Source organism: Dama dama, chromosome X (genome assembly GCF_033118175.1).
Source record: "Dama dama isolate Ldn47 chromosome X, ASM3311817v1, whole genome shotgun sequence".
In the NCBI taxonomy this organism is placed as follows: Eukaryota; Metazoa; Chordata; class Mammalia; order Artiodactyla; family Cervidae; genus Dama; species Dama dama.
Genome location: NC_083714.1, coordinates 84,754,450 through 84,780,740, shown reverse-complemented (window position 1 = coordinate 84,780,740; position 26,291 = coordinate 84,754,450). Strand labels below are relative to the sequence as shown.

At 35.5% G+C, this 26,291-nt stretch overlaps 1 protein-coding gene across 1 annotated transcript in view; it reads right to left on the bottom strand.

The window, feature by feature from the left end:
• LOC133052742 (fibronectin type III domain containing protein 3C1-like) overlaps positions 1–26,291 on the bottom strand; it is a 60,130-nt gene that overhangs the window by 19,652 nt on the left and 14,187 nt on the right. The window contains 15 exon segments of the mRNA XM_061137606.1: positions 14,501–14,650; positions 16,150–16,256; positions 18,233–18,338; positions 18,462–18,580; positions 18,962–19,054; positions 19,655–19,793; positions 20,023–20,109; positions 20,857–21,031; positions 21,117–21,238; positions 21,345–21,398; positions 21,932–22,070; positions 22,425–22,484; positions 24,231–24,373; positions 24,711–24,763; positions 25,277–26,104. Of these exon segments, the coding sequence (XP_060993589.1) occupies positions 14,501–14,650; positions 16,150–16,256; positions 18,233–18,338; positions 18,462–18,580; positions 18,962–19,054; positions 19,655–19,793; positions 20,023–20,109; positions 20,857–21,031; positions 21,117–21,238; positions 21,345–21,398; positions 21,932–22,070; positions 22,425–22,484; positions 24,231–24,373; positions 24,711–24,763; positions 25,277–26,104 (2,375 nt within the window).

Genomic DNA, 26,291 nt, shown 5'->3' with positions numbered 1-26,291 from the left:
TTTTATTTTCAAATAGTTAGCCATGGTATGGATGTAGTACAGTTACTTTAATCATTTACCTGTTGAAGGACATCTGACCCGTTTCTAATTTTTGGTCCTTACAAATAAAAGTGCTATGAACATCCATGTACAGGTTTTTATTGTGGATATATGTTTTTATTTGTTTAAGTGCCCAAGAATGTTGGAATATAGTTAAGTGTATGTTTAGTTTTGTGAGAAACTGCCTTACTCTTTTACAGAGTGGATGTAATTCCCATCAGAAATGTATGAGTAATTCAGTTTCTCCACGTCTTTGCCAGCATTTAGTGTTATCACTATTTTTATTTATTTGTTTATTTTACTATTATTTCAACCATTCTGATAGGTGGGTCATGATATCTCATCATGCATTTCCCTAATGGCTAATGATGTTGAAAATCTTTTCATGTGCTCATTTACCATCTGTATATTCTTTTCTGTGAATTGTATTTTCTAACTAGGTTGTTTGGGTTTAAAACTGTTGAGGTTTGAGAGTTCTTTATATATTCTAGATATTGCTCCTTTGCTTGATATGTGTTTTGTAAAGATTCTCTTCCAGCCTGTAGCATAGCTTTATTTTCCTCTCCACAGGGGATTATGCAGAGTAAGTTTTTAAGTTTAAGGAGCTCAAGTTTATCAAATTTTCATTTTATGGCTTGTGCTTTTGATATCAAATTTGAGAACTCTTTTCCTAGCTTCAGGAAATCCTGAAGATTTCCTCCTGTAATTTTTTCTAAAAGTTTTGTGTTTTATTTTTCAGTTTTCTATGGTCCATTCTGAGTTAGGTTTTATAAATATAAGGTGAGATATTTGTGTTTTTTTGGCTATATATTCAATTTGTCCAGCATAATTTGTTGAAAAGGGCATTCTTAACTTATTTGCATCTTGCCAAAAATCAGTTGGGCATATTTGTGTAGGTTGATTTCTCGGTTCTCTATTCTGTTCCATTGACTTATGTGTCTGTCCCTTCACTAATACTACACTGTCTTTATTACTATATCCATACAGTAAATTTTTGACATTAGATAGAGTGGTTTCTTCCACCTTAGTTTTGTTTTTCAAGGTTGATTGATCTATTTTAGATGCTGTGAATTTCCACATAAATTTTAGAATGAGATTGCATGTATCTATTAGTAATTTTGCTTAGATTTTGATAAGATTTATATTAAACCTATAAATCATTTTGGGGAAATTAAACATTAAACATGTATTCCAATTTTTTAACACAATATGTCTCTCTAGTTATTTGGGTCTTTGATTAATTAGCATTTTGTAAAGTTCAGCACATATGTACAGAACATGTTTTGTTGGAATTATACCTACATGTTTCATTTTCTCTAGAGTTATTGTAAACATTATTGTGCTTTAAATTTCTGTTTTTACATATTTGTTGTTAGTATATAGAAATGTGATTGATTTGGGGGTATTGATCTTGTGTCATGAAGACCTTGCTTACTTCACATATTGGTTCTACAAGATTTTTGGGGTACATTCCTTGGTATGGTCTGTGTAGATAAACATGTTATCTGCAGAATGTGATGGTTTTATTTATTCCTTTATAGCATGTATGCCTTTTATTTTCTTTACTCACCTTGTTTCAGTGTCTGAAATTTCTGATTTTATGTTGGGTAAGAGTGGTGAGAACATCTTTGTCTTGTTCTTAATCTTAGGGGAATCACCTTTCACCATTAACTATGTTAGCTGTAAGTTTTTTGTAGATGGTCTTTATCAAGTTGAGGAAGCCCCCATCCATTCCTAATTTTGAGATTTAAAAAAAGCATGAATGGTTGTTGGATTTTGTCAAACATACTTTTGGTCAATTGATGTGATCATACGATTTTTTTTCTTCTTCAACTTGTTTGTATAGTACATCACGTTGGTTGATTACCCAATTTTGAACCAGGCTTGCATACCTGAAATAAATTCCTCTTGGTCAAAGTATATAATTCTTTTTATACAATGTCAGATTTGAAATGCCAACATTTTTTTAAGGGTTTTTTTAAAAATGTGTTTCTAAATTAACAGTCTATTAATAATCTATTTGTCTGCAGATTTCTTTTTTGTATTATTTTTGATTTTGGTTTTGGGGTAATACTGTCCTCATAAAATGAAGTGGGAGCTCTCTCATTTTCCATTTTCTGTGAGAGATTTAAAATTAATGTTAATTTTTCTTTAAATGCTTTGTGGAATTCTCCAGTGGAACCATCTGGGCCTAGATATTTCTTTTCCAGGGCCTCTTTATTTATGAATATTTCTTTGATGACAACCTATAGGGGTATTCACATGGTCCATTTCATCTTGGCTCAGTTTTAGCAGATTGTGGTTTTCAAGAAATTGGTCCATTTCTTCTATATTGTTGCACTTATGAGTGTAGAGTTGCTCAGTCATCCCTAATTATGCTTTTCAGTTCAGTTCAGTTGCTCAGTTGTGTCCGACTCTTTGCGACCCCATGAATTGCAGTATGCCAGGCCCAATGACTGACAAATCTGTAGTGATATCTGATGTTTTGTTCTTTTAGTGGTTTGTATCTGCTCTTTTTATCTTTGTCTTGCAAGTTGTTTATCAATTTTATTGATTTTTTTTTCAAAAACCAACTTTTTCTTTCACTGACTTTTCTCTATTGTTCTGTTTTTTATTTCATTGATTTCTGCTCATTTCCTTCCTCCTGGTTGCTTTTGGTTCATTTTACTCTTCTGTCTACTAATTAAGGTAGGAATTTAGATTATTGATTTGAGTCTTTTTTTTCTTTTGCAAGATAAGTGTATAATGCTATAAATTTCTCTGTTGGCACTGCTTTAGGTGCATCCCACCTATTTTGGTATGCTGTATTTTCACTTTCATTCAATTCTATGTATTAAATTTTTTGCTTCTGATATTTCCTCTTTGGCAAATGGATTGTTTAGAAGTGTATTGTTTAACTTCTGCCTGTTTTCAGTGACATTCTTGTTGTTTTTCTGTTGTTGAGTTCTAGTTTGATTTCATTATGGTCAGAACACACACTTTGTATGATTTCAATTATTTTACATTGTTATGGCTTAGGATATGGCCTATTTTGGGGAATGTGCTATGGATACTTGAAAAGAGTATGTAATCTGATGTTGGGTGGTGTGCTAAATATGTCTATTAGATCTTGTTGGTTGATCATGTTGTTCAGTTGTTCACTATCCTTGATCATTTTCTACTTAGTAGTTTTATCAGTTGCTGAGAGGGGTGTTGAAATTCCCTACTGTAAGTGTGTATTTGCCTAATTTCTCCTTTCTGGTTATCACTTTGTGCTTCATATATTTTAAGGTTCTGTTGCTTGATACATACACATTTAGGATGCTTATGTGTTTTGGTGCATTGATCATTGATCCTTTTAGCATTACTAATGTCTCTTTTTGTTTCCAGTAATTCCTTTGTTTTGAAGTCTTCATTATCTATATACATGTAATCACTCCTGCTTTTTTATTAATGTTTACATGATATATCTTATTCCCTTTTACTTCCAACTTTCTTATGTTATTGTATTTGAAGTAAGTTTCTTGTAGACAGAATATTGGTCTGTGATTTTTTTTGAGTCACTATGCCATTTCTGCTTTTTATAAGTATAATTAGGCTGTTTTACATTTAAGTTAATAATTAGTATGCTAGAGCTTAAGTCTGCCTTTAATTTTCCTGTTTGTTACTTCTATTTCTCTTTCCTCTATTTCTTACTTGGCAGGTGGTGACCTAATTCCTCAAGGGACACCTCCCCCTAGGCTGGGGGCATTTCAGCTCACTGTGTCTCTGGCCTCAGCAGATTTTGTAATGGCAAGGAGTGGGGATAGGGACCTGTGAAACTGAAGCCTGGTCAACAGACCACTTCCTTCTTCCCTGAACATTTCTGGAGTTCAAATCACAAGTTCCTTGGTTAATTTCTTACCTTTCTATGGGATAACTTGAATACTTTTGGGAAAACTAATGTGATTTCACTTATTTACACTATTTTTGTGTATATTACTCTATAACGTTTTCCTAGTTTTCCCAGGTATTAAAATATACATATGTAAGTTATTAAAGTCTGGTGGTATCAATGTTTTACCACTTTGAGTGAGGCCCAGAAACATTACTTCAACTTAGGTACCTTTACTTTCCTCATTTAAAAAATATGATTTTCATAAGTATTTCCTCCTTGTTTATTGAGCACCACAACAGATGGTGTTATAATTTTTGCTTCAAACATCAAATATATTTTAAAAATCTGTGAGAGGAAGGGTATTCTATATTTATGCCTGTTTTTAAGCCATTACAATTTTACGTTTCAGGTTTATTGAGATATAAATGACAAATAAAATTATTACAGTATTTAGATGGTACATTGTGGTGACTTGATAAATATACATTATGAGAGGATTCCTACACCTGCCACCTCACACTTTTTTCTTCTTTTCTGGAAAGGACATTTAAATTATACTTTCTTGGCAAATTTCAATTATATGAAAGTGTTATCAAATATAGTCTTTTTCTTTTACATTCAGTTCAGTTCAGTCAGAATCAGTTCAGTCACTCAGTCGTGTCCGACTCTTTGTGACCCCATGAACCGTAGCACTCCAGGCCTCCCTGTCCATCACCAACTCCTGGAGTTTACCTAAACTCATGTCCATTGAGTCGGTGATGCCATCCACCATCTCATCCTCTGTCGTCCCCTTCTCCTCCTGCCTCCAAACTTTCCCAACATCAGGGTCTTTTCAAATGAGTCAGCTCTTTGCATCAGGTGGCCAAACTATTAGAGTTTAAACTTCAACATCAGTCCTCACAATGAACACCCAGGACTGATCTCCTTTAGGACAGACTGGTTGGATCTCCTTGCAGTCCAAGGGACTCTCAAGAGTCTTCTCCAACATCACAGTTCAAAAGCATCAATTCTTCTGCACTCAGCTTTCTTTATAGTCCAACTCTCACATCCATACATGACTACTGGAAAAGCCATAGCCTTGACTAGATGGACCTTTGTTGGTAAAGAAATGTCTCTGCTTTTTAATATGCTGTCTAGGTTGGTCATAACTTTGCTTCCAAGGAGTAAGCGTCTTTTAATTTCATGGCTGCAGTCACCATCTGCAGTGATTTTGGAGCCCAGAAAAATAAAGTCAGCCACTGTTTCCACTGTTTCTCCATCTATTTGTTGTGAAGTGATGGGACTGGATGACATGATCTTAGTTTTCTGAATGTTGAGCTTTAGTTCAGTTAGTTCAGTTGCTCAGTCGTGTCAGATTCTTTGCGACCCCATGAATTGCAGCACACCAGGCCTCCCTGTCCATCACAGACTCCCGGAGTTCACTCAAACTCATGCCCATCGAGTCGGGGATACCATCCAACCATTTCATCCTTGGTCGTCCACTTCTCCTCCTGCCCTCAATCCCTCCCAGCATCAGGGTCTTTTCCAATGAGTCAATTTTTCGCATGAGGTGGCCAAAGTACTGGAGTGTCAGCTTCAGCATCAGTCCCTCCAATGAACACCCAGGACCTATCTCCTTCAGGACAGACTGGATCTCCTGATCCAACTGGATCAGGACTGTTGGATCTCCCTGCAGTCCAAGGGACTCTCAGGTGTCTTCTCCAACACCACAGTTCAAAGGCATCAATTTTTCGGCACTCAGCTTTCTTCACAGTCCAACTCTCACATCCATATATGACCACTGGAAAAACCATAGCCTTGACCAGATGGACCTCTGTTGGCAAAGTAATGTCTCTGCTTTTTAATATGCTATCTAGGTTGGTCATAACTTTCCTTCCAAGGAGTAAGCGTCTTTTAATTTCATGGCTGCAGTCACCATCTGCAGTGATTTTGGAGCCCTAAAAAATGAAGTCTGACACTGTTTCCACTGTCTCCCCATCTATTTCCCAAGAGGTGATAGGACCAGATGCCATGATCTTAGTTTTCTGAATGTTAAGCTTTAAGCCAACTTTTTCACTCTCCTCTTTCACTCTCATCAAGAGGCTTTTTAGTTCCTCTTCACTTTCTGCCATAAGGGTGCTGTCATCTGCATATCTGAGGTTATTGATATTTCTCCCAGCCATCTTGATTCCAGCTTGTGCTTCTCCCAGCCCAGCGTTTCTCATGATGTGCTCTGCATATAAGTTAAATAAGCAGGGTGACAATATACAGCCTTGACATACTCCTTTTCCTATTTGGAACCAGTCTGTTGTTCCATGTCCAGTTCTAACTGTTGCTTCCTGACCTGCATACAGGTTTCTCAAGAGGCAGGTCAATTGGTCTGGTATTCCCATCTCCTTCAGAATTTTCCACAGTTTATTGTGATCCACACAGTCGAAGGCTTTGGCATAGTCAATAAAGCAGAAATAAATGTTTTACTGGAACTCTCTTGCTTTTTCGATGATCCAGTGGATATTGGCAATTTGATCTCTGGTTTCTCTGCCTTTTCTAAAACCAGCTTGAACATCTGGAAGTTCATGGTTCACATATTGCTGAAGCCTGGCTTGGAGAATTGTGAGCATTACTTTACTAGCATGTGAGATGAGTGCAATTGTGCGGTAGTTTGAGCATTCTTTGGCATTGCCTTTCTTAAGGATTGGAATGAAAACTGACCTTTTCCAGTCCTGTGGCCACTGCTGAGTTTTCCAAATTTGCTGGCATATTGGGCGCAGCACTTTCACAGCATCTTTCAGGATTTGACATAACTCAACTGGAACTCCATCACATCCACTAGCTTTGTTCATAGTGATGCTTCCTAAGGCTCACTTGACTTCACATTCCAGGATGTCTGGCTCTAGTTGAGTGATCACACCATTGTGATTATCTGGGTCGTGAAGATCTTTTTTGTACAGTTCTGTGTATTCTTGCCTCCTCTTCTTAATATCTTCTGCTGCTGTTAGGTCCATACCATTTCTGTCCTTTATTGAGCCCACCTTTGCATGAAATGTTCCTTTGGTGTCTCTGATTTTCTTGAAGAGATCTCTAGTCTTTCCCATTCTGTTGTTTTCTTCTATTTCTTTGCAGTGATCACTGAGGAAGGCTTTTTTTTTTATCTCTCCTGGCTATTCCTTGTAAGTCTGCATTCAAATGGGAATATCTTTCCTTTTCTCCTTTGCTTTTAGCTTCTTTTCATTTCACAGCTATTTGTAAGTCCTCCTCAGACAACTGTTTTGCCTTTTTGCATTTATTATCAATGGGGATGGTCTTGATCCCTGTCTCCTGTGCAATGCCACGAACCTCCGTCCATAGTTCATCAGGCTCTCTGTCTACCAGATCTAGTCCCTTAAATCTATTTCTCACTTCCACTGTATATTCATAAGGGATTTGATTTAGGTCATACCTGAATGGTCTAGTGGTTATCCCTACCTTCTTCAGTTTAAGTCTGAATTTGGCAATAAGGAGTTCATGATCTGAGCCACAGTCAGCTCCTGGTCTTGTTTTTGCTGACTGTATAGAGCTTCTCCATTTTTGGCTGCAAAGCATATAATCAATCTGAGTTCGGTGTTGACCATCTGGTGATGTCCATGTGTAGAGTCTTCTCTTATGTTGTTGGAAGAGGGTGTTTGCTATGACCAGTGTGTTCTCTTGGCAAAACTCTATTAGCCTTTGCCCTGCTTCATTTTGTACTCCAAGGCCAAATTTGACTGTTACTCCAGGTGTTTCTTGACTTCCTACTTTTGCATTCTAGTCCCCTATAATGAAAAAGACATCTTTTTTGGGTGTTAGTTCTAGAAGGTCTTGTAAGTCTTCATAGAACCGTTCAACTTCAGCTTCTTCAGCGTTACTGGTTGAGGCATAGGCTTGGATTACCGTGATATTGAATGGTTTGCCTTGGAAACGAACAGAGATCATTCTGTCACTTTTGAGATTGCATCCAAGTACTGCATTTCGGACTCTTTTGTTGATCATGATGGCTACTCCATTTCTTCTAAGGGATTCCTGCCCACAATAGTAGATATAATGGTCATCTGAGTTAAATTCACCCATTCCAGTCCATTTTAGTTGAGATTTAGAGAAATGCAAATCAAAACTACAATGAGGTATCACCTCACATCAGTCAGAATGGCCATCACCAAAAAATCTACAAACAATAAATGCTGGAGCGGATTTGGAGAAAAGGGGATCCTGTTGCACTGTTAGTAGGTATGTAAATTGATATAGTCACTATGGAGCACAGTATAGAGATTCCTTAAATAACTAGCAATAAAGCTATCATATGACCCAGCAATCCCTCTCCTCAGCATATACCCTGAGAAAACCATAATTCAATAAGACACATGGACGCGAATGTTCACTGCAGGACTATTTATAATAGCCAGGACATGGAAGCTACCCATATGTCTATTGACAGATGAACAGATAAAGAAGATGTGGTACATATATAGAATGAAATATTAGCCATAAAAGGAATGAATTTGAGTCAGTTGAACTGAGGCTCCTGAACCTAGAGACTGTTATACAGAGTGAAGTAAGTCAGAAAGAGAAAAACAAATATTGTATATTAACACATGTATATAGAATCCAGAAAGTGGTACTGATGAACATATTTGTAGGGCAGGAATAGAGACACAGATGTAGAGAGTGGACTTGTGGACACTGTGGGGAAGCGGGAGAGTGGGATGAATTGAGAGAGTATCATTGAAACATATGTTATTATGCATAAAATAGATACCTAGTGGGAAGTTGCTGTGTAACACAGGAAGCTCAGCCAGGTGATCTTTGATGACCTAGAGGAGTGGGATGAGGGGATGGGAGGGAAGTTCAAGAGGGTGAGGATATATGTATACTTATGACTGATTCATGTTGTTGTGTGGCAGAAGCCAACATAACACCGTAAAGCAATTATCCTCCAAATAAAAATAAAATAAAAACAAAATAAATTATTGGAGTGTAACTGATTTATAATGTTGTGTGTTAGTTTCAGGTGTACAGCAGAGTGATGCAATTATGCATATACTTAAATTCATTGTTTTCCAGATTCTTTATCCATATAGGTTATTACAGAATATTGAGTAGAGTTCCCTATACTATATAGTAGGTACTTGTTGGTTATCTATTTTAAATATAGTAGTATGTATATGTTAATCCCAACCTCCTAATTTATCCTTCTCTGCTTCCTTTCCCCTTTGGTACATGTAGGTTTGTTTTCAGAATTTGTGAGTCTGTCTGTTTCTGTTTTGTAAATAAGGTCATTTGTATCATTTTTTTAGATGGCACATGTAGCTGTTATCATATGATATTTGTCTTTGTCTGACTTACTTTACTGTATGATCACTTCTAGGTCCATCCATGTTGTACAACTGTCATTACTTCATTTGTTTTGATGACTCAGTGTTAATAATGCTCCACTTTATCTATATCTATCTACCGCATCTTGTTTATCTTGTTCATTTGTTGACAGACATTTAGGTTGCTTCCATGTCTTGGCTATTGCAGTGAACATTGGTATCCACGTATCCTTTTGAACTATGGTTTTCTCTGGATATATGTCCAGAAATGGGATTGCTGGATCATATGGTAGCTCTGTCTTTAGTTTTTTTATTTTATTTTATTTTATTTTATTTTATTTTTTTTGATAATGGATAAGGAAGCTGTGGTACATATACACCATGGAATATTACTCAGCCATTAAAAAGAATTCATTTGAACCAGTCCTAATGAGATGGATGAAGCTGGAGCCCCTTATACAGAGTGAAGTAAGCCAGAAAGATAAAGAACATTACAGCATACTGACACATGTATATGGAATTTAGAAAGGTGATAACGATAACCCTATATGCAGAACAGAAAAAGAGACACAGAAATACAGAACAGACTTTTGAACTTTGTGGGAGAATGTGAGGGTGGGATATTTCAAAAGAACAGCATGTATACTATCTATGGTGAAACAGATCACCAGCCCAGGTGGGATGCACGAGACGAGTGCTCCGGCCTGGTGCACTGGGAAGACCCAGAGGAATCGGGTGGAGAGGGAGGTGGGAGGGGGGATCGGGATTGGGAATACATGTAAATCCATGGCTGATTCATATCAATGTATGTCTTTAGTTTTTAAAGGAACCTCCATACTGTTCTCTGTAGTGATTGTACCAGTTTGCATTCCCACCAGCAGTGTAGGGGGATTCCTTCTTCTTCACACCCTCTCCAGCATTTATTGTTTGTAGACTTTTTGACGATGGCTATTCTGACCAGTGTGAGCTGACACCTCATTGTGGTTTTGATTTGCATGTCTCTAAGAATGAGCCACATTGAGCACCTTTTTAAGGGCTGTTGGCTATCTGTATGTCTTCTTTGGAGAAATGTCTATTGAGATCTTCTGCCCATTTTTTTTGATTGCATTGTTTGCTTTTTTTGATATTGAGCTGCATGAGCTGTTTGTATATTTTTGAGATTAATCCCTTGTCAGTCACTTGATTTACAAGCATTTTCTCCCATCCTGTGAGTATTTTTTTCCCCATGGAAAACTCTTGATATTGCCTTCAGTTCTGAAGGAAAACTTTACTGGATAGAATATTCCTGGACTTCTTTCAGAGGGAGTTGTTACTGTATAGTTATAGTTTTGGTGTGCCTGTGGGAAGAGGTGAGCTCAGGACTCATATGTCACCATCTTGAGTCAAAATCCCAATGTTATTTATTTCCTGAAGTTCTAAACCTTCTTCTGTTATCTTTTCCTTTTTATTTAGAGTACTTTCTGTAGACATTTTTTAGGGTAGTTTTGCTGGCAACAAATTCTTAGTTTTTCTTCATCTGAGAATGTCTTTATTTTCTTTTCATTCCTGAAGAATATTTTTTTTTTACTGGATATAGTTCGCAGTTGCCATTTCCTATCTACTTGAAAAATGTGCCACTTCTTGCTGGTCTCCATGGTTTCAGATGAGGTATCTTTTGTCATCTGGATTGATGTTCACCTATAAGTAGTGTACCATTTCTCTCTGGATACTTTTAAGATATTTTTCTTTCTTTTTTTGTCTCCAGAATTTAGTTAAGATGTGACTTAGTGGGTTTATTCAGGTTTATATTATCTTGGATTTGTCCAGCTTTTAAAATCTTTTGGATTATGTTTTTCCCAAATTAGAATGCTTTTTATTGTTTTTTGAATAATTTTTCATTCCTACTCTTTCTTTTCTCTCCTGCTGGGGTTTAATGATATGAACATTAGTTATTTTGTTATTTCATATATCTCTGAAATCATTAATTTTTTCTTTTTTTTCTAAATCCTTCCTGGTGTTCAGAGTGGGTAAATTCTATTATCTGTGCTCGAGTTCACTGACTATATCTTTCGTCATCTCCACTCTACTATTAAATCCATCCAATCAAGCTTTTATTTTGTTATTGTATTGTCAAGTTCTGTAATTTCCATTTGGTTTTCTTCTATGACTTCTATTTCTTTGTTTAGATTTTTAATATTTTTTCATTTGTTTCAGGATAACTCACAATTACTGGTCAGAATATTTTTTGATGGCTGCTTAAGTCCTTTTCAGATAACTCAAACCTCTGACTTACTTCACAGAGCCTGTTGTGTTTTTTTGCCATTGAAGTTGTGATTTTCCTGGTTCTTGTTATGACAAATGATTATTTATTCTGGACATTTTGAATATTATACTATGAGACCTGAATCTTATTTAATCATATTTTAGTAGACTGTTTAAAAAAAAAAACAACAAAAAACAGATGGTGACTGCAGCCATGAAATTAAAAGAAGAAAAGCTATGACCACCATAGACAGCAGATTAAAAAGCAATAACATTACCAACAAAGGTCCATCTAGTCAAAAGCTATGGTTTTTCCAGTAGTCATGTATGGATGTGAGAGTTGGACTAGAAAGAAAGCTGAGTGCTGAAGAATTGATGCTTTTGAACTGTGGTGTTGGAGAATACTCTTGAGAGTCCCTTGGACTGCAAGGAGATCAAACCTGTCAATTCTAAAGGAAATCAGTCCTGAATATTCATTGGAAGGACTGATGCTGAAAGCTGAAACTCTAATACTTTGGCCACCTGATGCGAGGAACTGACTCATTGGAAAAGACCCTGATGCTCAGAAAGATTGAAAGCGGGAGGAGAAGGGGACAACAGAGGATGAGATGGTTGGATGGCATCACCAACCCAATGGACATTAGTTTGAGTAAACTCCAGGAGTTGGTGATGGACAGGGAAGCCTGGCATGCTGCAGTCCATGGGGTTGCAAAGAGTCAGACATGACTGAGTGACTGAATTGAACTGAATTTAGTAGACTGTATCCCTCCAGAGGTATAGTGCAAATGTTGAGTAGGGTGGAAGTTCAGCTTTTGTCTAGGCCCCTTTGATTTCTTTCCAGAAAAAGTAGGGCAACTATTTATACTGCATCGCTGTCTCTGAGTGTGGGTATAAGCTCAACTCCTCACTGGGTTGTGCTGATACCATGGAGAAGGGAAGTGCAGGGCTAACACCTCTATTTATTCAGGGTGGAAGTGTAAACTCAGCTCCCAGCTGGGTCTTAATGACACCAAGGGAAGAGAATGGGGTAGCTTAGCTTTCTCAACACCTAGATCCCTCTCTAATGGCTGAGAAGGTATGGAGACTGAGCTCTCCACTGGACCCTACTGACAGCAGGTGAAGGTGGGTGGGCCTGAGTGCTGACTAGCTTTGCTTCCCATATTGTCTTTCAGTCTCAGTGCTGGTAGGTGGACATGTAAGTTCAGCTTCACTCTGGGTCTCACTGATACAGGAGCAGGAGGAAAGTAGAGAGCTAACTAGCCTGAATCATACCACTTTGTTCAGTATGTTGCTGCTGGGTGGGGGTGGAGGCTGAGCTTGCCAACACTACCCTTACAACGGAATTAGAGAGCTGCTGCCTGCTTCCATGAGAGAGGTATGGAAGACTGGAAGCTCCCTGCTTGGCCATACTGACACCAGTTAGCAGGGGAATGGAAGCAGAGTACTGCCTGCTTCTGCCAGGCAGAGGATGGAAGATTAATTACCTGCTTGGCCCTGCCAAAACTGATACCTCTGGCTATGGAAATTAGAGCATGTTGCTTGCTTCTGGGGTAAATTGGATAGTCAGCTTCCTACTTGGCCTGTTGAAATTTCATGGGTGGGGAAGGACAGGGATATGTGTAATTTTTCTGTTGATGTTTGCGTGGGGTAAAGTGGGTATTGCCAACAATATTTTCTTTTATTAGGCTACCTTATTGCCAGTCATTTTGCTGGGGCTGGGGTGGAACAGGCTTTTCTTGGAGTTTTTGTTCGGTTTGTCCCTTTTGGAAATTTTGAGTTGGAGACTTCTCTCACACCCTTTTTGGGCTATATGGGAGATGTTAAGGAAGTCTAGGGGCTCACCACTGTGTTATTCAAGTTGTGAGTCCCCCAGGATTTTTTTCCTTCCACATTTTTCTTTCTTTCCACCATTCAGAGTTTTCCTATGTTTGCTTGTTGCATTATGCTCAGGATTTTTTGGTTGTAAGAGGGAAGACCTGGGAATTATGGGGGTACTCTGTCTTGGCTAGAAGCTAGTCCATTGATTTTTACTTCTCTAATATCTTTTAAATTAATTAATGTCTCACCATTAATGTCTGACCCACTACAGCAAACTTAATGTTCGTTAACTCCCCTATTCTTTGAACTATTGTGGTGGCTGTCTAATAAATATATATTGTGAGAGCATTTTTCTAGTACAAAAATAGGGGTATCCAAAAATATTACAAAGGATTCTTTTCTTAAAAAAAACTTAAAAAACCCTCCAACTTCCAGTTATGAAAGGCAATCTGGAACATGCAGCTCAGGTACCAGTATTAGGGTTCCTAGAATTTGATGGCTTAACACTATATGGACAACATATCAGGTAATTCTAAATGTAGGCTGCTTCCCCAAACCTTAAAGTTATAAATTTTCTAATTCTAGTAGAAGATGAAGGGATCACTTCCACCTAAGGTATTCAGGGAAGCATTCGTGCAGAAGCTTGGCTTTATGGAACAAGATAGAAGACAACCAGTTTGAACAAATGTACAAAACATACTTGGGGTGGCAGTAGACTTGTTTGTTTGGTATGGTTTACGCAGTTTTTCCTAATTAATGATAATTATCACTTTGGGTGCTTCTATAATATACAGATTAGTAGATCTCTGGATTAGAAAATTTGATTCAGTAGGTCTGAGTGGAGGTGCAGAATTCAGTGTTTTATAAAAGCATTTCAAGTGAGTGTTAGTTCAGGGAAATTTGGGAAATATAGAACTGAAGAGAAAATAATGTCAGATCAAGTTGGAATAGAAAGTAGGTGCCATCATGTTGATGATTGAAAGAAAACAACAAAATTCTGTAAAGCAATTATCCTTCAATTAAAAAATAAATAAATTTAAAAAGAGAAAGTAGGTGCCAGATTATGTGAGGCTTTAAAAGCAAGGTAAAGGAACCCAGAATGTTGTTGCTGGATATGATGAATATTTAAGATTTGGAAGTCTGTGACTTCCTTCTGGTCTTTACACTGGAAATGGTGTATTATGAATGTGAATAGCATAGCTTAATACTTTCTTTACATTGGAAGAACTGTTAGGATTACCTGAACTCTGCAAAAATACGTAGTGGCAGGAATGAGACCTTTAACTTCATAGCTCAGACAAGGGCCAGTGTAAATCAAGTGCATCGAATCTTCAGTTTGTCCCCACTCTAGTCTGTAATCAGTGATTTCAGTAACATTACATACAGGAATCTGAAAAATGCAACAAAAACAAAAAATTTATCTCTTTCTATAAGGATTCACTATACTCAATACTATGGAAAGTAACAATATGATCCTTTCAGGGTCAAAGCCTATAATCTATTAAATGGAATGACATATAGACAACTATAGAAATAAACATAATGTTGAACACTAAAATTAACATTAAATGGCTCAAATAAAATTAAGAGAAAGGATTGGATAATCCAACATACTAGTGGGATCAAACACAAAGCCCAATACTCTCTGGCTTTTATACAATGATGTGAACAGATCAATCACTTTTTATTATATTTAAAAATTTTTATTGTAATATAGTTGATTTAAAATGTGTTCATTTCAGGTGTACAGTAAAGTGATTCATATCTCTCTCTCTCTATATATATTTTTCTCTATATTTTTACATTCTCTTTCCTTATAAGTAATCATTTATTATTATTAGACTAAAGGTTTTTTGTTAATGTTAAAAATTCTCTGCTAGAATTTGGGAAAAAGGGAAGAAAAAAATCAAAGATACCTAGGCAAATTCTTTTTGAGTTTGATTAGTTTGAAGGGGAAGATATTCAAATGGATGTAAATTAAAAAAAAATCTTCATTACTTCACAGTCACATTTCTTATGTGTCATACTGTGGTTATATGCAAACAAACTACCAGAGGTTTCCTAATGAAACTTTAAAAAAACTATAAATAGATTTAATTTTATTATCTCTTATTTTAGTTTAAAAAATTCAGTTAGTTGCATATTGATTGTCTCTTTGGTTTTCTAAATTTATTTTTTATTTTTTTAAAAATATTTATTTATTTAATTTATTTATTTGGCTGTTCCCGGCCTTAGCTGCAGCATGTGGGATCAAGTTCCCTGACCAGGGATTGAACCCTGGCCCCCTGCATTGGGAGCACAGAGTCTTAGCCACTAGACCACCAGGGAAGTCTCTGGTTTTCTAAATTTATTATCCTTCAAAAATATAAGATTTGGAAAGCAGGATTACCATAGCCTTAGCCTTTCTAATAGCACTAGCAACAGGTCTTAGGTGTGTTCTAAAACCATGGTCCAAAATTTATGGAACCCTAATCTAGACTCTGACTCCTTAGGGAGTTATAGACTTTAAAAGAAATTTCTAAACCAATTACTGTGCTTTCATATCACCAAAATTAATAAACTGACAACATACTTCCCAACTAACAACAACACAGGTTGGACTCTTGCAGGTTAGCACAGGTATACCACATTGAGTAGGAGGGCTTGGGACTGGAGCAGTTTCACATGTCACTGAATGAGATCCAGACTGCAAATAAACACAAAGAAACAAATAAGCAGACATACAAATGATTGTACAGGCATGTTCACTCCCCACCTTGATAAGAAGTAGAAGCATGTTTTCATCCAAAGTGAAATGAACAACAAATGGTCAGCTGAACAATTTAGTTTTCCCAGATTTATTTGTGCTTTTAACCAGAAACTGAATTCTCTAGGAATGAATTTACTCACTGTGCATCTCACTTCTGAGCCAGAGTGCCCTTGTGCATCATCTTGGTTACCATTTGCCTTTTTGACATTTATAAGTACTTCAGAGTTTCCTTTTGTAGGAGAATTGTCTGTAAAAATATACAATTTTTTTAATTTTTCTTTTTTAATTGATGAAAAATTATAATTTTGTGTTGATTTCTGCCATATAACAATGCAAATCAGTCATAGTTATATGTTTTTCAGTTGCCAAGTCATGTCCAACTCTTTACAACCCCATGGACTGCAGCATGACAGGCTTCAGCATAATTATGCATGCACACACACATATATGTGTATGTGTGTATATATATACATATATATATATACACACACACATATATATATCTTCCTGTTCTCTCCCCTCCCTCCTTTCCCCTCATCCCATCTCTCTGGGTCATCACAGAGTGCCAGACTAGGCTTCCTGTGTTATTTAGCAACTTTCTACTATCTGAAAAATATGCAAAATTAAGTTAAAAATTGCAAATTTTAAGGATGGTACTTAAAAACACAATATAATTTAAGAAGATATGTTATAATTGTTACTTTATGCTAAAGTAACAAAAAGCTCAAATTATACCAATTTGTGTTAGTTAGCTTTTTAATTCCCATTTAAATTTTTTTCTGATTTTAGTTACCAAGAAATAACTTTCTAGACATTATTTGATTTTGCACTAAAAGAAAACCATTTATTCTGTTTTAGTAGATTTAATATTGAGTTGGCCAAAATGTTCATTTATTTTCTGTAAGATGACTCTAGTGGAGCTTAGTTGCCTTTAACTTCATTGAAAACAATTTTGTAAGCTTGTATTGTAACAGCTATCATATCAGCATGCATTTAAAAAGACTTAATGAAATTGGTGAGTTTTTGTAGCTATTTTAGTGTTGAAGATGGAAGAAAAAAAGCAACATTTCAGCATATTATGATTTATTATTTCAAAAAAGGTAAAAACACCAAAAAAGATTTGTGAAGTATATGGAGAAGATGCTGTGGCTGATTGTATCAAATGTGGTTTGTGAAGTTTCTTGCTTGAGATTTCTTCCTCGATGATGCTCCACAGTTGGTAGACCAGCTGAAGTTGATAGGGATCAAATTGAAACATTAACTGAGAACAATCAATGTTATACCATGTAGGAGATAGCTGACATACTCCAAATATCCAAATCAAGTGTTGAAAATCATTCACATAAAGCTTGGTTATGTTAATCGCTTTGATGTTTGGGGTCCACAAAAGTTAAGTGGAAAAAAATCTTCTTGATCATAATTCCTCACATGATTTTGTATTTAAACATAATGAAAACATTCCATTTTAAAAAGAGATTGTGATGGGTGATGAAAAGTGGATACTGTACAATAATGTGGAATGGAAGAGATCGTGAGGTAAGTGAAACGAACCACCACCAACCACACCAAAAGCCAGTCTTCATCCAAAGAAGGTGATGTTGTGTACATGATGGGATTGGAAGGGAGTCCTGTATTATGAACTCCTTCTGGAAAGCCAAACGATTAATTCCAATAAGTACTGCTCCCAATTAGACCAACTAAAAGCCACACTTGATGAAAAACGCCAGAATTAATCAACAGAAAACATATACTCTTCCATCAGTATAACACAAAACTGCATGTTTCTTTGATGACCAGGCAAAAACAGTTACAGCTTGTCTGGGAAGTCCTAATTCTTCTGCTATATTTACCAGACATTTCACCTTCAGATTTCCATTTATTTCGTTTTTTTTTTTCATTTATTTCGTTTTTTATAAAATTCTCTTAATGGAAAATATTTCATTCCCCGGAATACTGTAAAAGGCACCTGGAACAGTCTTTTGCTCAAAAAGAAAGTTTTGGGAAGATGGAATTATGAAGTTTCCTGAAAAATGGCAGAAGGCAGTGGAACAAAACGGTGAACATGTTGTTCAATAAAGCTCTTGGTAAAAATGAAAAATGTGTCTTTAATTTTTACTTAAAACCAAAGAAACTTTTTGGCCAACTGAATATATCAACATAAAAATCAGAAGTTACAAAACAGGAAATTTAGGTCAGTAATTAAAATCACAGAAGAAGCCTTACTGCATAAGATGTTGGTTTCTTTGGACTGCACTTTACCATTCAAGGGTGGAGGACAGCAAGATGCAGGAGAAAGATTAGGTGTCTGAACAGTCAATATATCTGAAGGCTAAGAAAAATACAAGGTACCTTAGGCTACTGAATTCAAGTTTAGTTTTGTAAAACATTTAGTAATATTATACAGTTCATTTCAATCCTCAATTTAAAAGCTTTTCTTTCTCTCTTTTCTCACCTGGCTATGGCCTATAGGTGAAGTGCAAAAGACTCTTAATTTATATGTAGTACCAGGTTGCAGGTGATTGTACAGAAATTCCCTTGTGGTTCCATTGTAGATTATGTTCCAGAAATTCACTGAAGGGATAGAAGCAAATTTGTCCAATTTTTATAGGTAGCTTATAAATCTGATCTCATGTATATACCATTTTGGAAGTTAACTACTGTCTAATAACCTATTTACAGTAATTAATTATATTCCCCATAGAATTAACCATAAAATCATACTAGATCAGTTAGTAAATATGATTTGTTATCAAAAACTGGAGAAATCCAAGTAAGTTCTAGGGTTTAGCTAATAGTATTATACCAGTGGCAATTTCCTGGCTTTGTTAATTGCTCTATGATATTGCATTAAGATATTAATATTAGGAGAAGCTAAGTGAAGGTTGCACATGGGAATTCTCTATACTATTTTTGCAGCTTCTAGGCAAGTCTAAAATTATTTCAGAACAAAACCTTAAAAAAATCATGATGCCTTACCATCCAAATTCTCCCTAACTTCTAAACTGTAACTTGAAATGTTTGTCCCACCATTATCTTCGGGTGGTTCTGAAAAAGAGAAATAAAATTAAAATTATTCTTGAGTAAACTTAAAAGTCTTTCATTGCAATGTTATTTCATAAATTAAGATTTTTCATGGAAGAAAAATGCAAACATGAAACTTAACAGGATATTAATATTCAGATATTAATAAAGATCGTAAGAACATAATCAAATTACATTATTAGAATGTTACTTAAGTAACATTTTAAAGTTCTTTGGAGGAGACTGAAATGCTAATTGTATGTACCTTAAAGTGGATTTTCCCAGTTTAGAGGCAAAATAATTTGTATAATATCTTGTCAAGTTGATATTTATCATCAGTGTGTCCTAATTAAAGCCTCTATATTAGATATAATCTTACTTGTAACAACCATAATTTTAAAGGCTCATATAAAGTTCAGTAATTTGTTCATATGTGAATTAATGAGATAGCAATAGAGAACTAGAAAAAAGAACATAGTTTATAATGGAACATTTATATGGTAAAGTATTTAATATACAAATGATTAAGAGACTACTTTGTAAAGCTGAGGGCAATTAGAGGAAGACTTTTTTCTCAATAGTTAATATTTAGAGTGAGTTTTATTTAAGAAAAACATTACTTACCCCATCCAATTTTTACTCTGTGTGCATGGATCTTTCCCTTTATATATGGCTTTTTAGGGGATCCAGGCTTATCTGGACAGGTAGCATATTCTACTTCTCTACTGGGGATGCTTCTTCCTTCTGTATTGCAGGCAAAGATCTGTTTGAGTGAAAGAGAATACTTTGGTTGACCATTGGGAATAAATGTGTGATTTGAAAATGTGCAGTTTGCAAATAACACTGTAAAGCAAGTTATTTGACTGAAAATTTCTGAGAACTAAATACAAAAAGGTTTCATTTTAACCCCAAAAGACAATCATTTTTATCTTTAGTGAAGTGTATACTTTTATATTAATATATGATACAAGTTATAAATTATAGCCACATACCCTGAACTTGTATGTGGTACTTCTCTGAAGATTTCTTATAGTGCATGAAAGATCTTCTCCATTGTATTGAGGTTTAAAACCCAACCCCTGGAAACAAAAGACAATGAATTTAGGAATGAGACAGGCCTGGGTTCAAGTTCCAAGTTCAACTTATTTTCCATCTGGGTGGTCCTGAGAAAGGCCCTTAGACTCTGAAATTCAGTTTCTCTGTATATAAAAAAAAATAGAGATAATTTCTACTTTAAACGGCTCCTTTTTTCAGGATATAATGAGATAATGTATATGAAGGCACTTAACATATTACTTACACAAAAAATCTAAATATTAGTTGTTTTATTTAAAATGTGGTAAAATATACATAACATAAAAGTTACAGTTGCTTTTTAAGTTGACTAGTCTATTCAGTATAGACTTGAAAGTTCGGAATGGAATGAAACAATTTGCCCTCCACCCACATCAGGGATTCAGGGAGATGAGGAAATGGCTTGCCCTGGTGAAGTATGTAGGAGATCTGTGTGACCACGCAAGTTTATCCAGGATAGGCGCAAAGTTGAAGAACTAACACACTTCTCTGAGTCTCTGTTCTGTTGTTATGGCTGTTGCTGCTTCTAACTTATTTGTAGGGACTTGGGTACCTTAAGATCTCCCTGTATAGGCTTGCTTAACCTTGGCTCTGCACTGGTCCCATCCAGAACACTGAGACTCAGGAATCATATACTTTGATCAAAGTAAGTTAATTAAATTAATAAAATCCTATTTTTTTCAGAGTAAAATGCATATAAAAGATACCTAAGACTGAAGTTGAAGACTAAAGGATATGAAAGAAAAACTTACAGATCCTGCTTCCTCCATTTCTAGTACATAAGTAAGACTGTCATTTGGATTTGTGTTAATTGGGGCACACCATTCTAGTGACAAATTACAGATTCCTGCTTCTTTCAGCTTAGGGGGTGAAGGTGTTGGAGGCATAGTTCCTGATGTATGGAAGACTGCTATTTCACTGAAATCACTGAAAAAATAAATGAAGATGGAAAAATTAGTTTCAAGTTCTTATTAAAGTATAGACTTTTAAATATTGTAGTAGTTCAATGTACCTCAAGCCGAACTTATTTTTGGCAGCTAATCTGAATGAATATTTTGTAGAAGCATTCAGTTTAAGGATCTTGTGCTGTTTCATGGTACCTATATAGCAATTTTTGAAGTCTTCACCTTTGCCCTTAATAATATACATAAAATATTAGAAAATTATAAAATGTTTCAAATAAAAATTCATAATATTAATAATTTACAAACAAGTGCTTTAAAAAAACAAAACTGCTTACCTCATCCCATTCCAAAAAGAAGCTGTTTATTTTAGAACCATTACCATTGGAACCCTAAAAATATCAGAAAGATAAAATTATAATGAGCTATTTTTATACAGTATACCCACCCAACCACACACATGTATATACGACCAAAGTAAAAGAAACCACTGTAAAATTAATCTGTTTGCATTTTATTTTTGAGGTAATTCAGATATTACAGTTAAAATGTACTTTTTACAGTCTATAGGACATGTCAAATTTTATGTTTTGTTGTGCTCCTTAAATTTTATGCAAGGAAGAAAGTTAGTACTTAAAGTAAATTGAGAGGTAGACTTATTGGTAGTCACAATTACAAATGTATTTGGGTTAAAGAAATTGACATTTCAACTTTCATTAGTTATTGAAATTTTGATTGACATTTATCATTTACTTGATGCTCTATATAGACAGAAAGAGAAAGATGATTATGGAGATGGAAAAGTGCTAGGGGAATAGGTCAGATGAAGCAAGCAAAATTTCACATTTAACATTCAAGACAAAGTGGAAAGAATGTTTTTAAATTAAAAAATATTTTGAAGTACTTTTGGCAGTAAAATCCTTACTTTCCACTGTAAATTCAGGCTGCTCTTGGATCGATTAATCAGTTTGGGTGCAAGCGGACGGTCTGGTTTGCAACCTGGAGTTGTGAAGCTAACCACTTCAGACACAGTTCTGTGTGCTGAGCCTCTTTCAGTTGTAATTCTAAAAATGTAATGACAATTGTTGTAAGCATTCAAGTATTTATCCTAACAAATGTACTAAATTGCATACTTGAGTTTCCAGATACATTTCTTAGGAGCTAATTATAAAAATTTTTCCAATTGAACAAAGCTGTATCCTTGCAAATAATGGCTCCCAAACCACCCTCTTACCTATTTTAAATGAAAGAAAGTGAACTAATGCTGGATTTGTAGGGGTTTGTTTTGAAACTTGAACGAAATACCACTCTGTTAGCAAGTAGCAAGGCTGACAATAAGAATCATAGTGAACTGATACAGACTCAGGAGTGGGACTGGCTATATGATGGAGGGAGGTTATGTAGGATGGAGTACTTACCTTACAAAATAGACCATGAATGGCTGTAGATCAAGTAGAGTAAATGTAAATTCATCACCACTGTGGAGATAACCTTTGATTATAACAGATCTCACATATATTTAAAAGCTAAGTAAAATCTTAATCTTATATATTCAACTGATAAAGAAGCACAATTCTCCTTGAAGTTTAGATAACTTGAACAGATTTTATAAGAATGCAAAATATGTGATATTAATAATTCAAAATTCTTTAGTTGCATGCCAAGTTAATATACCTTTAGGAAGTGGAATTTTATTTTATTGCTACAGCTTCTTCACACTGTAATAATACAGATTTGTCTATAACTAGCTTATTTTAAATTGTGTTCATATGAAAAGCCTCAAAAATACCATGCATCATGCAATTTATTTGTTCACACAGAACAGTCTTTTGGGGGTGGCCACCTATCTGCCACTGTGGATTGAGTGGCTGTGCTCTTATACCTACATCTTCCTGAGCAAATACTCATAAGTACTTTGGTGTATTCTACCACCTCAAGGAGCTTCCTGAGCTTCTAAACCCTGAAATAGCCTCGAAAAAGAGCTAGAAGATTGTTACTTCTAAGCAAAGACCTATGCTTCTAAGTGAAGGTCTCTCAAGGTTGTAGGGTGATAAAAGGAATGGACAAAAGTACATTTTTATAAAAAACAATGACTTTTGTGGAATACATAATACCAGAAAAAGACTATTATGTAAATTCATGCAAAACTTAATTTTATACATAACTTTTCATCACATTTTACATCTTTTCATCACTCTACTCAATATAGAAGATTGTGTGTTATAATTTTTAAATTAAAATTTCTAGTTGTTAATTATAAAAGAAATAAAACTTTACATAATCAATTACATTTAAATTTTCATTTTGAGTCTCTGAATAAAGATGACAAATTCTAGCAAATAAAATTTAAGATGTTTATGATTTTTAAAGTGCTGTAAGACAGCTCGAGATCTCTGACTTATTTCTTGCCTAGTTGTTTAGTGGGCTAAAGAACTTCTCTTTCTTTCCTGTCTAAGATTTCCTTTCCGTTGTGCCTCTCTCAGCTTGTTCTCTTTCAGATTGCATGTCCCTATCCAGTTGAGAAGGTGTTGGAAGTGTTTGGTTATGCTCTTACTGTGTTCTCCATTGTATTCTCTCTAGTTCTGGTTCTATCTTCTAAGCACATTCCTAAACTCATTCTCCTGCTATCATATGCCGAGTGCTCTGTTGCTCAGTCATATCTGACTCTTTGCGACCCCATGGACTGTAGCCCACCAGGCTCCTCTGTCCAAGGGATTTCCCATGAGAGACGACTGGAATGGGTTGCCATTTCCTTCTCCTTCTGCTATCATAGTTCCGCATTATAATGAGCTCCTGTAATGAAATTCCTGGGAAAGCCCGAGTCTTATATTTCCATTGCAATGCAAATACCTCCCTTGTGTACACAAAGGCTTAAATTACCATCATGTTTCCTTAAGTGAAAAAAGAGAAGGGAGAATTAGAGAAAATCTTTTCTTCCCCAAGTCTAAACCTGTCATATAAGACATCTGTAAACTGAAGAGAATGGAGCAGTTGATATGTAAGGTTCCCTTCAGCTCTAAAATACCTATGATTCAATGAATTTTGTGAACCGACCCGGCAACCTACCACCACTTATAAAACTATTTCTGTAGAAAATTACACCCAAAGCTTGAAAAAAAAACTGCAGAAAAATCTTTAGTACTTAGCCTAAATATAAGCTAAGGTTTAAAGAGCATATTTGAATTGAATTATGAGAAATGAGAGATGATTAAAAAGAGACTTACATATATACATTTATATATTTTCCATTTTTACCACTGTTAGATATTGCTAATTCAAATGTTACAGGAGATTGAGTATGATTGCATTTTTCAGAACCGTGTGTCTTCCATGAAATAACAGCAGAGCTTGTCTGAATATCAGAAACCTAAAACAAATGACAAGAATTCAAGTAGGATACTTAAAAATTATAATCTGTAATTTATGGTGTAATCTTTCCCTAAGCCTTGTTTCATGTTAAGTATATCATTCTTTTCATATTAGGTGCTTAAATACTGTGGCTAAACAATGGGCCATTAATATTATCTTTAACAATGCCACATTGGATCTTTATGTACTTAACAGCTAAAGAAGATTATGAAATTTTATCCAGGTAAAGGCTTCAAATTAAAATTGTGCTGGGGAAAAATATCAGTGAATTTTCATGTTTTACAGTGACAAGGCAAATGAAAAGAAATACTTAAATATTCTCTTTAGTCACTTACTACAGGTTTCTCAATGCTGAAACAGCAAGACTTTCCATGTTCTGTTCTGCATTCTAAAAGTAGAAAAGCAACCCAAAACAAAATATTACATTGGCAAAAACAAGATAAATGTAGATGCCCATTACCCAACTACAAATATATCATCACCAAGAGATCTACTAACACCTATTAGCAATTTACATTAAAAGTTTTAAAATAAAGCAGTCTAAAATGTATGCCATTAAATGAACTCTAACAAAAGGTGAACTAAAGTCCTCAATTTAAATAAAATCATGTGAACTTTTTAGGATGATAGAGTAATTTTCAATGTTTTACTGGCAGAAAATTAGAAAAAATTATGTGATATGTATATAAGATACCTGACATGTTTTACATGAATATGGTCATTTCTCCATAATTTAAAAAGGCAGCCTAATTGTGGTTTTATTGAGAATTGGTAAGTAAGGGTACAAAAAAGGCAACAGGAAATGGAAGCAGAAAATGGCTCCTAGATATTTAAAAAGCACTGAGACTCCTAACATTAGGATGTCTGTTCATTGGCAACAAAACCAAAATCCTCACCTTACCTTTTTCTGCAGTATTTGATGATGGACTCTTGCTTCGTTTTCCATCTGGTTTCCACTTGATGTCTTCGCTTCCTGGGTTGATGCATTTGTTTCCATGACTAGTTTCAACGTGAGCACTAGCAGCATTGGAAGTGCTGGTCGCATTGGCTGTATTGAGAGCAACATCGGTGGCAGAAGTACTTGGAGCACTTTCAGAGATGGGAGGGTTGGGAGCACTGTCAGGGATGGAAGAGCTTGGAGTACTGTCAATAGGTGGTGGTGTGGGAGTACTGTCAGAGATGGAAGTCTTGGAGGCATGATTAGTGCTGGAAGGGCTCTGAACACTATTTTCACTGGTGGAAGGGTGCAGATCAGTGTCTGTGGTGGAAGTATTAAAAGCATGGTCAATGGAAGAATTCCAGGGAGTATTGTCAGTAATATAAGTACTTGGAGGGTGGTCAACAGTGTGAGTACTGGGAGTATTGTCAGCAGTGTAAATGTTCAGAGTATTGTTCACAGTGCAGGTACTTAAAGTGTCTTTGGTAGTGTAGGTGCATGGAACATTGTCTACAGTGTAAGTGCTGGAAGTATTGTCCACAGTGTAGGTGCTTGAAGTACTGTCAACAGTGCAGGTGCTTGGAGCATAGTCCACAGTGTAAGTGCTCAGAGTACCAGGAATACTGGGAAAATCATTGGCTTGGTTCAAAAGCAGTGAGGTGTTGGTAATCATACAGCTATTTTCGTGTCCATCAATCTGGCTTTCTTGCATTTCTTTCTTCATATATTCTTCCATTTTACCAGTCCTTTCATCAAGTTGGTTATAATTTGCTCTTCCATGGGAATAGGTTTCTAAAAGAAATAACGAACACTGCTTAATAATTACAATAATTACATATCTCAAAATCTTTTAAATCTTTTTCAAACCACCAAAAGCACTCATAAACCATGTTTTACTTTAAAAAAAGCCTACTTTGCTTTAATACAGATATTAGGTTAATGTCTGTATTTGTTATGTACTGAAATATACAGAAAGAAA